General features: G+C 34.0%; 2 protein-coding genes across 2 annotated transcripts; one reads left to right on the forward strand and one right to left on the reverse strand.

The window, feature by feature from the left end:
* Positions 1-217: 217 nt before the first annotated feature.
* Positions 218-12,953, forward strand: U2af50 (U2 small nuclear riboprotein auxiliary factor 50). Its single transcript, XM_089637737.1, has 10 exons — positions 218-338; positions 416-716; positions 898-1,056; positions 2,412-2,542; positions 2,641-2,723; positions 4,262-4,384; positions 5,015-5,102; positions 10,030-10,192; positions 11,200-11,284; positions 12,280-12,953. Exons 1-10 carry the CDS (start codon positions 323-325, stop codon positions 12,409-12,411), a joined length of 1,281 nt encoding a protein of 426 aa, XP_089493863.1. The 5' UTR covers positions 218-322; the 3' UTR covers positions 12,412-12,953.
* Positions 12,954-13,072: 119 nt separating this feature from the next.
* hoka (membrane protein hoka) lies at positions 13,073-16,204 on the reverse strand. Its single transcript, XM_089637738.1, has 3 exons — positions 15,986-16,204; positions 15,700-15,783; positions 13,073-13,821 (listed from the first exon to the last, which is right to left on the reverse strand). Exons 1-3 carry the CDS (start codon positions 16,029-16,031, stop codon positions 13,655-13,657), a joined length of 297 nt encoding a protein of 98 aa, XP_089493864.1. The 5' UTR covers positions 16,032-16,204; the 3' UTR covers positions 13,073-13,654.
* Between the last annotated feature and the right edge of the window lie 807 nt (positions 16,205-17,011).

A 17,011-nucleotide genomic window follows, 5' to 3' on the forward strand; every position in this document is an offset into this window, starting at 1 on the left:
GTCATGTCATCAATTACTTGTTCGATGACGTTTCAAAACTATTGTCTTGAACTGCGTGATGATTTTTGACAGAATCGATTTGTACATGACATTGTATCTAAATATTTCGATGATTAAAAAGCTCGAGTAAATCATCGATTGTGCCCATCGCTACCATAGATAGATTCAAAGAGAGCATAAATGAACCTGAAAGAGAGTGGTATATTTATGATTCAAATTCATGGTTTTTCTATGGTCTCGCGGTTGTCTGCCATTTTCTATTGATCGAGCGTCCGCCGTTTCTGTTTGTAATTTTTTAAACAAAAAGTTTCTGTTTTAAATAATGGGTGAAGACAAAGGTAAGCTTGGTTGTGATGATTAAAAATTATTAAATAATATATACGCATTTGAATGAAGTGATGATTGTAAATTTTAGAACGCCGCCGTAGATCGCGTTCCCGAGAGGGACGAGAGAGGAAAAGGTCGAGGTCAAGAAGCAGGGATCGCAGAGAACGCAAAAGGAGCAGGTCTCGTTCACCTAGCGGGAGGAATACTAGATCGAGGAGGCGTAAGCCTTCTCTGTATTGGGATGTGCCACCACCAGGCTTTGAACACATCACACCTCTTCAGTACAAAGCGATGCAAGCCGCCGGTCAGATTCCGGCGAATATTGTTGCAGACACTCCTCAGGCCGCAGTGCCGGTCGTTGGTTCAACCATCACTAGGCAGGCCAGACGGTAAGTTGTACTCATATAATTCTTAAATTTTTGCTGTCTGAGCTATTTATTTGCCCATTGGGTCTTGCTTCACTATGTAAGATTTTTCTCCTAAGAAATCATAATACGAAACCTATACCTCTAATAGTGTCATAATATTTATGTAGTTTAACTGGTAAAACTTATTTGATTTTATTTTTAGGTTATATGTTGGCAACATTCCCTTCGGTGTGACAGAGGAAGAGACGATGGAGTTCTTCAATCAACAGATGCACCTCTCTGGGCTGGCTCAGGCCGCTGGTAATCCAGTTCTCGCTTGCCAGATTAATCTCGACAAGAATTTTGCTTTCCTTGAGTTTAGGTTAGTATATTTAGCTTATTTCAATAAATGTCTGACGAATTCACTGTTATTAAGCTGTTACAAAAACCCCATATATGTTCGCATTGACAGAATGGCCGTCAAAAAGTCCTGGGTTGATCGATAATTTTGCCCAACCCTTTGGCAAAGTGATTGGATACTTTTAAACACAGAGAAAATGACCATAGATAGATCGATGCTCTGCCGTCATGTTGACGTAGACCTAAGATGTATAAATTCTCTCGCCACGCCCTTCACGGGTACTCACTGAGCTGACAGCTCCTCAATCAAATGTTCACATCTTTTGAAAAAGTTACCTGATTGATAATCTGGGTAAAATTTCCTTACTCCCCTTAGTTCTATACAAATTATTGAAATAACGCTTCGTTACAACTTAATTACTACAAGAAATAACTATTTATGTCGCGGGAGATGGTAAAAGAAGCATAAAGTTCCATTTTTTCAATTGAAGCTCAAAATTTCCCATGTTTTGACCAGTTTTGATGCCATGTTTGATCTTTTTAGTAAGATGTGTGATATTTACTTAAAGATTCCGCTTCAATCTAAATACGCATTAATTATACATATACAGGGTGTATCGGCACTAACCCGACAAACTTTAACCAGCTATTCTTTAGCACATTTGGAGTAAAAAATGTTATTGGCACTTTGCTGTCCGGTAGCATTTTTTTTTCAATTAAAAACAAAAAAAATTAAAAATTTCCACACTACATCACTGTCATTGGCATTGCGTTTCGTGTTCAACAGCTGTTATAAGCAAGTATGTCAAAAATCGTCTTCGCTCTTTCGCACACACTAAATAATAATAGTTAAAAATGAGACGAATGGTGCCGTGCCATTTCGTTGTGATTGTAGAAGTGCGCCAATATAGGTACACACGTGCATTATTCAACGGAATTCGAATAAAATATTTGCCAGATGGGTTTTCAAACTTTGACAAAGGATAAAACAGTTGTGAAAATATGAATAGTAAATTTTTTATTAAAAAAAAACGTTACCGGACAGCAAAGTGCACATAAGATTTTTTACTCCAAATATGCTAAGGAATAGCTGGTTAAAGTTTGTCGGGTACGTGCCGATACACCCTGTATAAGCCAAACTAAGAACCAATAACCTATCTTGTGTATGTTTTTTCATCTCCCCAGATGTAAACGGTTGTCTCTTGTACTAATTAAGTTGAAACGAAGTGTTATTTTAATAATTTGGGAACATTTAGAAGTAAGCGGAATACAGCAATTTTACCATCATCGGTGGTTCGTGATCAGGTCAAATTGGTCAAAATGCTTCAAAGATGCAATAGTTTAAAACTAATTTATTGTACCTCATGTTTTGTCTAGATCAATTGATGAGACAACGCAAGCCATGGCATTTGACGGGATTAACTTTAAAGGACAAAGCTTGAAGATCCGCCGGCCTCATGACTACCAACCAATGCCAGGAACGGAGAATCCTTCAGTGAATGTACCAGGTACACCACCATATATATAGTTGTTTGCGGTTGCTGTTTGCCATTCAGCAGATATAGAATGTGATTGATTGATTGTGCAATGTATTGATTATTTCCAGCCGGAGTAGTGAGCACGGTTGTCCCAGACTCGCCGTATAAGATATTCATCGGAGGTCTCCCCAACTACCTTAACGAAGATCAGGTATGTAGTGATTTTATGATATTGTTTGCACAGACATACGTAGCATAAAGAGTACATTTGTTCTATTGAATATAGCATATAAAGTAATCAGAGCACTTGGAATCATAATTTGAGCGACACTAGTGCAGAATAAAATATATCTAATAATATGATACTATGTCAGCCATATAATACTTATAATATGATGTTGGAGTTGTCTTGTATAGCCCAGTGGACACTATCCAGAAATGTTTTTGAATATCGTTTTCAGCTTTCTCTTTTAGTAGTGCAGAAAAAAAAGCATCATCCACGTCAAACATTTGGTTTTTTCTATAGGTTTTAGCATCAAACGTACCCACCGCATCTATTTTGTTCTAGCGCAACTTTATTGAGATTGGACGAAAGAGATTTCGTTTGCCTCAAGGTCGTCCATTGGGAGAAGTGAGCACAAAATCGTTTGTGATTTTTTTCAGCCTTTCTTTTCAGGCACGGAATTTTCATATTTCAGGGAATTTATTTTCAGAGAATCACAGGTTCTCGGCCTTTCTAGGTCTACAGCGAGTGCGATTTCCCTTGTTTAGCTTCTAGCTAGAGAGCCTTCAGGTTGCCTGCCAGCTCTTGGCAAGAGATAAAGACATGATAACTTACTGATTCCGTGTGCTTTTTGCCCTTCCCTAGCGTAGATTTGGCAAAACCGCGGCCTGTCTAACATTGTGTTCCCTCATTATCATCTATGTTCTCAGTGAGTGAGCGATACACCTCGGAACAGCAAGGCAAGTTTCTTTTATCAATTCAATCAATCAACCAACCAATTTAACTTTACCGCGCTTTCTGAGTCCGAGTCCGCATTGGTGGACTCGGATCGCAGTCAGACTAGCATTTACAATTACTATTGAGGGTATTCACATTTGATGCTAAAGTCTTTTTAAAACAAAAGTTAATGATGACTACTTTATGAAAAGTGTGATGAATTTATTGTATTTTTCCTGTACAAATAGTTTAGTTTTATCCATTTTCAATATTTATAATATTATATCTGCTATATAAATATTCTTTCGCACCACCTATTTTACTTTTCTTTCAATTATTATTTATGAATTCAAACTCCTCCCCTCCATTATTAATATCAAATCCTTTATTTAAAAACAAAAAATTAAAATTTACCAGTTATTTTAGAATAAAAAAAACACCCTTTTTATGTTTAATCATATACTTTAACAGCTAGTATTTTAGGTGCTTAAGATGACGGTATGTACAATAATTTATTTAAATATCTGATTTATTTATTATTTAGTCCAAACACACAAAAAATCATTTAATAAATCTTTTAATTTGCAAATTTTTACCATTACTAAAAAATGTTTCAAATTTTAAACTCGTTAAAAAAAATCTTAGAAGCAGTGTTTATATCGATAATTTAATAAAGGCAAATGCAATATCACAAAAACCTTTCAAGATATAAGAATAATTCTTAAATATGACGTAGAAGTTAAATATGTAATGATAATTAATTGGTTGCGGCATGCAGAGCAAAGGATTAATGGGTTCTGTGTGTATAGGTCAAAGAGTTGCTGATGTCATTTGGACAACTGAGGGCTTTCAATTTGGTGAAGGATTCTTCGACCGGCCTCAGTAAAGGATATGCTTTCGCAGAATACGTCGATGTCTCCATGACAGATCAGGTAAGCCCTTGTTTTAATAACATATCGCACCCCCGCAAGAAAAGTGTCTCAATTCAAAAGAGTATGTTTTGAGATCATTTTGTAAACTTATCATATTAGAAGCAAATATAACAAAAGTGCAGTTAAACAATATTTTAATTAAATCTTTCATATTTTCTGTTTAATGGAAGGTTTAATAATAAATTATCACTTTGGTTAAAACATACAGTTATTTTTTACTCAACTTCAATGACTTCCGCGGGGACCACTGAAACAGATTATTCAAATATAACGGAAGCTTTTTTGGAGTTGAAACATTTCAATAAAATCAATGTGAAGATTTTCTTACATTCTAATAGAGAACTTGGGAATCTGAACAATTGTTCAGTTTTTCCGAAACAACTGGCCCTAAGAAATTTGGAATCTACCTACATATTTAAATCAAAAATCACAATTTTTAAATTGTAACACTTTTCTTGCAGAGGAATATTTTTCTTTGGCACTGTTATGTTTGTTGGTGCGTTAAATCAGAATTACTTTGATGTTAATGATGTATGTTTAGTGAACTTCTTGGCCCGACTGAGAGTTAACAATTGTTAAGCAAGCTATTAGAATGGCGTTGACAGCTCATTGAATTAATAACTTTTTCAGGCCATCGCGGGATTAAATGGAATGCAGCTGGGAGACAAGAAGCTCATAGTCCAACGAGCCAGTATAGGCGCCAAGAACTCCTCAATAGGTTTGTAACATAATTTTTATTTTTGTTTTTGAATCTTTATTTAGATGTATGCAAATTTTTTCATACATCTAGTAGGAAAATATAAAAAAATAACAATTACATTTTAAAAGAAAAAGATAAATACACAAAATTATATTATATACGATATCTAGGTGACTAAAATAATATTGGTGAGTTCAACAATCAAAAATTATTTTTTACATATAAAGCACATGTCCTACGAAAAGTGCTAAGGCTTGGGGCTTCCTTTATGACATTTGGTAGGTTATTATAAAGTTTTTGCCCTTTATAAAAAGCGCTGTTTTGTGTGCATGAAAGTTTAGTTTTGGGAAGCCTAAAATCTCTGCGTCTTCTCGTAGGATAATTGTGAACATTTTTATGGTACATAATATTTCTTGCGGATAATTTGGGAGCATATTATTTTAAAAGTTATACATCATTGTTAACATATTATATGTTGTTTGGTTGTCATCATATTTAAATTTTGTAACATAATTTTAACTCTAGTAAAAATGTTGCATTTTAAAATCATCCTCATCCCCCTATTTTGTATAACCTGTAGTTTATTATTTTGGGCTTCGTTACATAAGAATAAAACACTAGAACAATAATTTAAATGCGGAGTAACAATAGAATTGTAAACAAGGCGCGTTGTCTTTAGATCCAAGTTATTTCTGATCCTTTTTAGGAATCCAACTTTTTTTAGCAATTTTCTTTGTTATGTATTCTAAGTGTTCATCAAATTTTAATTTTTCATCTAATATTATACCCAGATATTTAATACTACTCACCCTTTCTATATTTACGTTATCAATTCTTAGTATTGCCTGCTCATTTCCCCCTACACTCTCCACAATTAAAAACTTTGTTTTCATAACATTCAATTTTAGTTTGTTTTGGTTTAACCAAAGTGTTACACAATTTAAGTCAATTTGTATTTTTTCAGTGGCGTCCTGTAAATTTTTACTGGCTATGTATAACAATGTATCATCAGCAAAGAGTTTAATTGCACAATGCTTTAACACTTTGATAATATCATTCATGTATATAATGAACAACAGTGGACCGAATACAGAACCCTGCGGAACGCCTTTATTAGTGTGATGTGGTTCAGATGTTATACCACCATATTTTTTTATTTGCGTTCTTTCTGATAGGTAATCAACGAACCACTTATTTTCTTTACCATTAATTCCAATATTACTTAATTTCTTGATTAATCTATCTCTGTCGATTGTTTCAAATGCTCGTTTTAAGTCTAGAAATACTGCAATAATTTTACTTTTTTTATCTCGAAAATTTTTCCACTCGTCTATTACATAATTAATAGCAGTTTCACAAGAACATTTTTTTCTAAAACCAGATTGTTGTCGAACTAATATCTGTTTGGCCTCAATGTATTCATTTAACTGTTCCTTTACAATGTATTCCAGTACTTGTTCATATTTGGGTAAACAATTGATAGGTCTAAAGTCGTCAAATTTTTTTGGGTTGTCAATTTTCGGAATAGGAGTTATTACATACAGATGTCTTCCAAGTTTTGGGAAATACTCCACTATTTAAAGATTCATTGATAATTTGGACCATCGATTCGCCAATAATATTTATAGAGTCTTTGAGTATATTTATTGTAATACCATCTGGGGATTCCTTCGACTTCATATTACTCGGCACTCTCTTTAAGTACGGTAAATCTATATTTTTAAACTTAAATTCTTCATCGGTGCATACAAGCTTGTCTATTTGGTTCTCAGGATGTTGTGGAATACTTTCAATTATAAGATCTATGCTCGAAATAAAATGCTTGTTAAATTTAGTCGCTATCTTCTCTACGTCTTCTTCAGTTCCATCTGGGAAATCAATTGACTTTACAACTTCTTTTTGTTTACCCTTAATAATTTCTTTTAGTGTTATCCAAAGTTTTCTTGGTTCACTCTGTTGTGATTCTAATTTTTGTTTATAAAAATCGCATTTATGTTGTTTAATTTGTTTGGAATAAATATTACGAACTTTTTTGTATGCATTCCATTTTTCTTCTGATGGTTCCAATTTTGCCGTTTTATATGCATTATCTCTTTGTTGCTGAAGGTTGTGTAATGGTTTTGAATACCATTTATTCGTATTTTTAAACTGAACCCTTTTCAAAGGCATATTTTTATCGACTGCTGAAGTCAAAATATTGACGAAGTTCTCGGCTTTGTCATTTAGGTCATTAGATTCGGTAACTTGGGAAATATTATTTTGTAGAGTTTCACAAAACATCGTTTGATTATATTTCCCTTTATCTCTATATGTAATTTCTCTTGATTCATTTTTAATTGTGGTCGTTTCAAATATTGTTAATATGTTTTCGTGGTCAGATATTTTTGTAGTATCCATAACATTAACATTACACATGTAAAAATGATTTGTTATGACTAAGTCAATAAATGACTGATGTATTTGAAATTCTAGTTGGTTTGGTCACAAGTTGTTTCAGTCCTAGATTATTCACTAAACTTTGAAGTCTATTACTGTAGGTATTCTTGACTTTCATGTCAATATTAAAGTCACCAGTTACATAAAACATATCTTGATTTTTCATGTTTTTATTACACCAACTTTCGAAAAAATTAAGAATTTTGAATAGCTTTGGTTTGGTGAGTGATATAATACAGCGTATGTTCCTTTAATAAAGTTTTTTCTTGTTTGCACTGCCAGTATCCATGTATTTTTTTTCATCAAACACTTCATTTGATATTATTTTAAAAGATATACTATTTTTAATAATCATTAGAACTCCTCCCGTATGCCGACTAAATGAATCGCATCTTACAGTTGAATACCCAATAAATGATACTTCAGAATCGTTATCACTAGTTATACATGTTTCACTTAACATTAAAATTTCTGGTTTCAATTCTTGTAATAAAACATCAATTTCATTTACGTGGGCCAAAAGACTTGAAATATTTAAATAGTATATGTTTGCCTTTTTTTTATCTTAAAAAATCAATTTTTCTCTTCTCCGATTCTATGTTTCTTTTGTAAATAGGACACTCCTTGCTCCATGCATGGTTATCATTCAAATTTAATGAAAGTTTTTCATTTGTCAGTTTGCAATTTACACATTTGATTTTGTCAATATTTTCCTGACAGTCTGACGTATCATGTTCATATGAGCATCTTCCGCATGATTTATTATTTTTACAAACGCCTGCTTTATGTCTGTATCCGTTGCAATTGAAACATCTCAAAACTGAGAGATGATCGAAGACCGCACATCTATTCCATCCAATATTTATCTTCGCTTCCTCTAACATTTTTGAGTGTGTTTTTCCATCTACCTCTATTAATACAGTAAAGTTATTGTTTTCACTACTTTTTTCATTTTCTTTTATAAATTTTACCGATATTTTTGAGTTTTCCTTGTCTGTATAATCATTTTGCATCCTTATTTTATTTTCTATTTCTTCGGCGGTATATTTATCCGTCATTCCTATCACTTTTACTGTTGGATTCTTGGGTTTAGGAATATCAACATCATACCTATCCCTTTTACTGTTGGATTATTGGGTTTAGGAATATCATCATCATACCTATCCCCAAGCTTAGTGATAACTTCTTTTCGGATCTTTTTTGTTGCCTCTGTGTTTTTTAATTCCACTATAACTGATCCTTTTTTGAAATTCTTGATTCCGGCCACGCCCACATCAACTGGATCTATGTTGTTCTTTATGTCCTCTTGTGTTTTTGTGTTTTTTTGTTCATGATTTTTAGGTTTAATTATAACAATTGGTTCATGTTTCCTTAATTTTTCTTTGAAATGTTGTTTATCATCGAATTCAAGAGATTTAGGACGGGTTGTTTCGGAGAATCTGAACAATTCATCAAATTTCAACGTTCATTTTCAAGATCTGTGAAAGATTTTTTCAAGTTCTGTTTTTATTTCAGTTTTGTCAAGCAACTAGCCTACAATGATATAAAAACAGAACTTGAATAAATCTTTCACAGAACCCGAAAATGAACGTTGAAATTTGATGAATTGTTCAAATTCTCCGAAACAACCTGTCCTTAAATAAGACCATTTAAAGGTGACAGGCAACATTTGTATCATGTCTATTTTAGTGTATATTTTTTCAGATAGCAATTTTGGCTGTAATGATAATGTTTGTTTTATGATATTTTTATGAATATTATAATTTGCAAGCTTTACTAAGCGCCCTTGAGGTGAATTTTCTCAAAACGGCGCTATACAAATTATCCAAATATTAATATTACTAGGCAGACGCGGCTTCACCTCCATTTTAATACTTTTTTCTCAACTCTTCACATTCATAAAAACATGAAACGTATGATATGGCTGCTTTTCTTATTTTTGTTGATATTTGAATGCACCATGGTTCTTGATGTGAATGGGAATTGCTAGCTGAAAACAGTATCATTTACCTAGAACAGGAAGTGCTGTGTAATTTTCATTCCAGAACTCACCGTTCAAGAGTTTTTTCCGCCATAGAAATAAACATGAACTGCTGTTGGTGCTTTATGAAAATGATGATATTTATTTATGTAAACATGATGCAAAGTTTTGACTATCCATAACAAATATTGTACAGTGAAGCTTACATAAATGGCATGGTTTTTTTTGTTCCTTTCAAAATTTTAATTTGCCAAATTTGTCCCACGCATACAGTTTTCTCACATAAGTTTTGTTTTGTGGTCCCTTGAAACTAAGAGAATTTCACTATATTTTGAAGGTTTATTTGCCGGTTGGCTGTTTTTTTTATTCACCTAAGGGCGGGTATTTCAGTATACTCAGGAACGTTACGAGTCTGATTGGGTTGTCAGGATTTCTACTAGATAGGAACCTAAACATCTCTCGAGCCAAGCTTAAAAAGCAACTGAATTGCTGGCCTTTATTAATATATTATGAACTATTAACTTCCAGCGGCAATGATGGCCGGCGGAGTGGCCCCAGTGCAGCTGCAAGTACCAGGGCTGTCCCTTGGGGGCTCTGGACCCGCCACCGAGGTGCTGTGCCTTCTCAACATGGTCACTCCCGAGGAGCTACGGGACGAGGATGAATATGAAGACATTCTCGAGGACATCAGGTAAGAACTGCTCAAAATTTTCACTGATTCTTTAATCCTTAGTGGGGTACGTTCACAAACTATGAATACCGTTAGATATGTGCGAAAGATTTAAAATAAATTTTTCTGATTATCACTCAATACTAAAATTGTATAATTTTCACACATAATAATTGATTTAAAAAAATTTGCGCATCCCGAAACAGTTCCAACTAGCTACAACGTCATTATGATGTGGAAAATGCCAATGTCTGGTAATACAGCTGACACCAACGTCGCCCGGCAAGATGTCAATGCTGCCGAATTCACAAATAAAAACGAACATGTTGGTTTGGCGGCAAATCGAAAATGGCATCTTAAAAATTTTTGTGGAAAATTTATTCATCGACGTAAAATAACATCATTATCGTAATTAAAAAAAAAGAAAACTGAAAATACAGTGGCAGGGCGGTAAGTTCTCTTAACAAAAATCTATCAAATAAATTTGCTGTTTTTGAATGTATCTCAAAATGAAATACTGTTTTTGAAAGCAGGTGAAAGACTATTTCACAATTTAATATTTCAAATTAATAAAAACAGTTAAAAGTATTAACATTTTGAGGATAAACATAGATAAAGTTATTAAAATCGCTTCCTGGGTTTTTTTTTTTTTGAAAACTCTATTTACTACCTTATAACGAAACAAAAAAACACATTTAATTAGACATATTTTATACAGGTTATTGTTTTCTGTTTTATTGAATTATTTTTAACTGTACAGGAGTGTTTATGGAAATCTTTTAAATGCAAAGAAAAGCTTGGTGTTCGCTCTAAATATGTATGTATTATATTTTTGACCATAAAAGAGAAGACGATAGAACGAGGTTTATTAAGATGTGTCATTTGGTGACAGATATAGCACTATGTGGCCCGAGTGAGTAATGCAATAACATGTAGATAATACATTTCTTCCACTTTTGCTGGAGAAAAATCGCAAAACCCCTCTAAATTTTATGTGTGTTGACGTTTTGTTGTTGTTTTTCTTGCAGGGAGGAGTGTAATAAGTATGGCTGTGTGCGCAGTATAGAAATACCGCGACCAATCGAGGGCATCGAGGTGCCCGGATGCGGAAAGGTAAGTGCTGTCATCCTCAAAATCCCATTCGATGACCGCAATAAAATACACATTTGTCTCTCTTGTAAAGGGGCCAAATATGTTTTTATGCTGTGATGGATTGTTATCATAGATAGTAGGAATGAGGTGAATGGACCATGAACCATCATTAGTGTGAAACTGCATGCTCAAAAGTGTTGCCAACGTCATTCACTCATACTATTGCAAATTGCTTCAACGCACAGTGGCCCGCCTTAGATTCACTTGCGCACTAGAGATGGGTAAAAAAAGTGTAACTAGGCCTGCCATAAACCTGCGCGAAATTATTCCAATAGAGCACAGTACGATTGCAAAGAAACGCTTCCACCTTAAACACTTAGTATGTACGCAATACTCTGCCCTTAAATCAATGTAAAGAAACACTTTCTCATTAAACACTTCCTCACTAAACAGTTATCCGCCCGTCTTCTATTTGCCGCCTGTAAACTGTTCAAAGAAAATGCCTCCACCCGCCTGCGATTGACCGCACGTAAACCTTCTCTTCTTCTTCCTAGCACTATCCCAACTCATTGCCTAGGTAGGCTGTTGGGGATTGACCGCACGTAAACCGATGCAAAGAAACGCTTATTTTCGAAACGCCCACCTCTACTGTGCACAAAAAGCATAATTTTGTTTGGCTCCGCTGCCATAATAGTCCATGCAGTTTGATCATGCTATCTCCCCTTGTTTCTGTTATCTATGATTGTTACATATTGACTACTGCGCATCGCATCTATGCCCGACATCACCCCGCCTCTGTTTCTGTTTACACACCAAAAGTATAACTTTCATTGGCTCTGCCGCTTTGGTGGTCCTGCGCAGTTTGGTTGTAGGTTAGCTACAGTCTGCACAAATCCATGTTCCTTTATCATTTCTCCCTCTGTTTCTGTTTTATCGATGACATGTATAAAAAGTGCAGGTTTTGTATTGAATACCTAAAATGTGATCTAATGGCTGTGTTTACTTACCTCCCCCAGGTGTTTGTGGAGTTCAACTCGGTGGCGGATTGCCAGCGGGCCCAGCAGACCCTCACAGGCCGCAAATTCAGTCACCGCGTTGTCGTCACATCCTACTTTGACCCCGAGAAATACCACCGCAGAGAATTTTAAACAAATCTCCCCTTCCAGTATTTGTCATAACGTGTGCTGATCTTCAAATCCACAAACAAGATCCCATATTGTAAACGAGTCATGAGAAATCATCTGTAGTTGAATAATAAAAAAATTATCTCTGCAATTTTTTTTTCCCTAATTATAAGCAGTTTGATGCATGAACTCATAGTAATATTTGACCTAAAACATTCAATCCCATTTATAATTTAATTTAATTTAATATACAGCGATTATACTTTTGAGTGAATTTTCAATATTGATAATTATGAATAAAAGATTTAATCCGTGACGATAATAATATTGTGCTGTGAAGCACTCGACATGTTAAGAGTATTAGCCGCTTTTTAGCGAAGAAGCTATCGATACCTAGCCATGTTTTAGTATTTCCTTATTAATTCACCGCTAGTTAACAGTAATGACAACTTACATAGAACTAACGACCGATTAGTTATTTCATTGATAATGCTTAGGTTAAGGCCAAACATGAGAATTTATCTTTATGTATTTTAAAATCTTAATAAACCTGAAATTTATATTTCTTTTTGCTGTTTTAATTTTGTTGTGATTTATTTCAGGAAGGAGTAAACAAAGTTATAGTATTTTTGTAATTTTTTTAATTTGATTTTGTTTTTATAAAAAATACATATTTAAAACTGCAGTAAAATAATGTATAAAAATTGTACATTTTGAAATGTCACAAGCGCGCATTTGTGACATTTAGTTGAAATAAATTCTTTTATTTGATTAATAAAAAGTAGATTTTACTAACGGCTAAATATTGTCTTACTGTCCTTCACGAGGAGGCTAATATTTATTTATAATAGAATAATTGGAGAACTCCATTGGGAACTAAACAGAAATTAAATTATTTTTATTTTTGATAGCTGGTCACACTTAATTATACAATATAACGGAAGTTATTTTTAGGTTAAGCCGTGGGCCATCTGCAATCTAAACATCATTCTGCATAGCAGGCTGGTGGTATGCCACTTGATATTTGTGACATTTAGTTGAAATAAATTCTTTTATTTGATTAATAAAAAGTAGATTTTACTAACGGCTAAATATTGTCTTACTGTCCTTCACGAGGAGGCTAATATTTATTTATAATAGAATAATTGGAGAACTCCATTGGGAACTAAACAGAAATTAAATTATTTTTATTTTTGATAGCTGGTCACACTTAATTATACAATATAACGGAAGTTATTTTTAGGTTAAGCCGTGGGCCATCTGCAATCTAAACATCATTCTGCATAGCAGGCTGGTGGTATGCCACTTGATTGGTCTCCGGTTCGCTACTGCCCAGGACCATCTTTCTCATGACGAAGTATATAATGGCTCCGACGAATAGCATCCCTATTCCCACCAACACTGAGACAACCCAGGCTGCCACAGCATTTTGACCTGAAATTAAAATATAATGCTGAAACTATGGAGCTTTTTTTCTTCTTACATGCCACACAATACTCACAACTGCCTGGAGCCAGTGTGACTTGTTGATTGGGGTATTTTATGAGGCGAAGCTGAAGGCGATGGGCAAGAGGAATGTTGGGAAGTGAAACTACAATGAAACTCACTTACACAGTTTTTTCAGCATCTTGAAGAGGGAAATTAAAAAAAATTACCCTGTTCTTCCTACATACATAATTTTTTTCTGGCCTTTTAAAAAATCATTATGAGAATTTAACTATTCCTGGCTGTTCAGATATGGTCACTATACTAGGCTAAAGCCATTTTAAGCAATGTTTCATTCTGAATGATGGTCTTTTTACAAGGGAGGTACTTTTGGAGGGACCCACCACTTTCCCGTCCCGGTATAGGTGACTTATTGTCACCCCTTTGGGGCTCTCGCAAGGAAGCTAATTTTTTGGTATAAATAACTACAATTTCATAAAAAAAGGACTCTAGACCTCCAATGTCCCCGCATACATGGTTAGGTGGCGGTATGCAAGCGCCAAACATATACAAGAGGAGGATAATAGTAAATTTTTTAAATATATAATGTTCGGCCGGCACTGCGTCTCCTAAATTTACAAAAGAAATATACATGTATGTAATTGGTCTGAAGCTGGGGAGACAGTAAATGGAGAAGCTGCATCCCTCAGTGCTAGGCTGTCCCCGGGGCACGGAGCGGAAATCCGATCGAAGTTACTCCTGCCTCTGGAACTCTACGCTTTTCTCCTTGGGGTCTTGGGTTGTCCCGCTTACTGTCTTCAAGGCACCACCAAGTACCCAGCTTAAGGACGCGGTAAAAAGGCCTCGTAACCAGGGAGGTACTGAGAGTTTCTAGGTTTGTAATCACATAACCAAGTGATTATTCGGTAAGAACCGAACACTGCTTGACATAGTTAAGTCTGTAGGCAGCCATAAGAGGAGATGTAATGTTTTGTGTTACTCGCAGAGATGTGCAAAATGGGTACCCAAAACCATTTGAAATGCAAAATGGAAATGGGTCAAAACTTTTCCATTTGAAAATGCAAAATGCAAAATGGTTTTTAGAAAGGCATTTCAAATGCAAAATACCTATTTTCAAAATGCATTGAAAATGCAAAATGGTTTCTCAGGTCAAACAATTAAAATAATTATAGAATTTTTAACCAATTTTGTCATTTAATAATGGACATCAATGTAGAACAAACATATTACATGATGGTAAATCCAAAAACACCACGACTACAGATTATGAAACCACAAAAAATTTGCGCGGGACTAATGTTGCCAATGTAAAAACATAGAAACTGCTCTCTAACATTTAATATTACAGTGTCATGCCCCCATGTTCAGTATTTGAATCAGTATTTTTTGTAATGGTTTCACTCAATTGCCAGGGCTCCTACCAGGGAGCAACTTGACAAATGTAAATTATCTCTCATAGCGAGGTTGAGGACCGACTGATATTTGGGGCTTATGAAAAAAAGATGAGTGGAGATAGTAGGAAGAATGTTGCCAAAAAGCATTTAAAATGGAAAATGCATTGAGAAAAGCATTTAAAATGGAAAATACCCATTTTGCATTTCCATTTGAAATGGATTTATTTGAAATAAAGCACATCTCTGGTTACTCGGTTGGATGATTGGTTACTATATTTTAATTAACTTGTATTCTGATGATGTGCAATAAATAAATGTAATTAATAATTACTTATATGTACAAATAACTACAATAAAATCCCAAGTGTTGCCCATTTTGTTGTAACATGTTTAATGTTAACGATTAAATTTGATTTTGGCTTCTTTTCACATGTCATAAAATTCATAATCATTTTTTTTAAATAATACTTACGGTAATATGTTCGGGTCAAAGCTTTTCGTCCTCGTAAAATTTTCCTTCGGGCTTCAGTTTCCTGCACCAATACACTCACTACCACTAAACAAAAGAAACAACCACTCATTATAAAAAAACATTGCTACCATATTTTTGACATTGTAGTAGAGTTAGAAGAACTAGACAAAGAACTCTAAAAAAACTAATGAATTTAAAAAATCATTTGGTAAATATTTTAAAATCGTTAAATCAAATTCATGTGACATAAGTAAGAAAGAATCAAAACAAATGGTTTGTTACATACCCAGAAGCACCGTCAAATAAAAGAATAATGAACGTCCAGACTTCATACTGAGTTTTTTTTTTCAAATTGTAGGCACTGATGAATGTAAATTAAGAAGTCCACTACAACACAACGCACAAATATTTTGACACACCTAGTATTCTCCTATTCTAATCTTATCACGCTAACCTGTAACTCATCACCAGGGCCGGTTCGATGTAATCAGGCTTACACAGAATAATTTTTCTTATCTGCCTCCAGGTAAGAATTCAAAAAAAGCACTCGATTAGTACCTACCCCAACACTAGTTATTTATTGTATCTGATTACTGTATTTTGTTTATGATTACTGTATTTTGTTGATATTTATTCTGATGGTGTGCAATGAATAAATCTGTGCATTATAATTTAATCAAAATTTGAATATTCAGATAATAATTTCAAATTAAGATAAAAATAAAAAGATTATTAGACATTTGCATAATTATGGCGAGGCTACCATGGATCTTATCACTGTCAACTGTACATAATATTTAATATATATATATTATTATGGTTAAAATATTGATGTGACGGTACAGTGCCATGATTAACCTTTCGGCTAGTGAGTTTTGGCAAACTTTGAATAAAAACATAATCAACATCATTCCCGTTTGAATTTTAACTGCTTTTACACTGTTTCGGCCATAGTCCTCTGAGCATTTTTTGTTTCGCTTCACCTTTTCGGCCATACTCGCGGAGAGGTCAAAACTTAGTAAGTATATATATTTTTTTATAAATGATTACTTTAATAACCCAATTTAATATTTTCAGGTGTAATTTAGTACATTCCTGATAAAAGAACCTGATACAAAGCCCACACAAGATAAGATAAAAAGTTATCTGTGTGTTAGTCACACATTGTTTGTTCATTTCAACACCATCAGATAAAAAAAATTGATTATGAATAATATTGTGTCTAATGATTCTAATGAAAAAGGGTGGAGCATTGGCATTCTGATCCACAAGTCATGTGCTCAATTTTTTCAGATGTGAATAATGCACAAGA

This window comes from Hesperophylax consimilis, chromosome 12, assembly GCF_061612785.1.
Source record: "Hesperophylax consimilis isolate HC1 chromosome 12, BYU_Hcon_1.0, whole genome shotgun sequence".
NCBI lineage: Eukaryota > Metazoa > Arthropoda > Insecta > Trichoptera > Limnephilidae > Hesperophylax > Hesperophylax consimilis.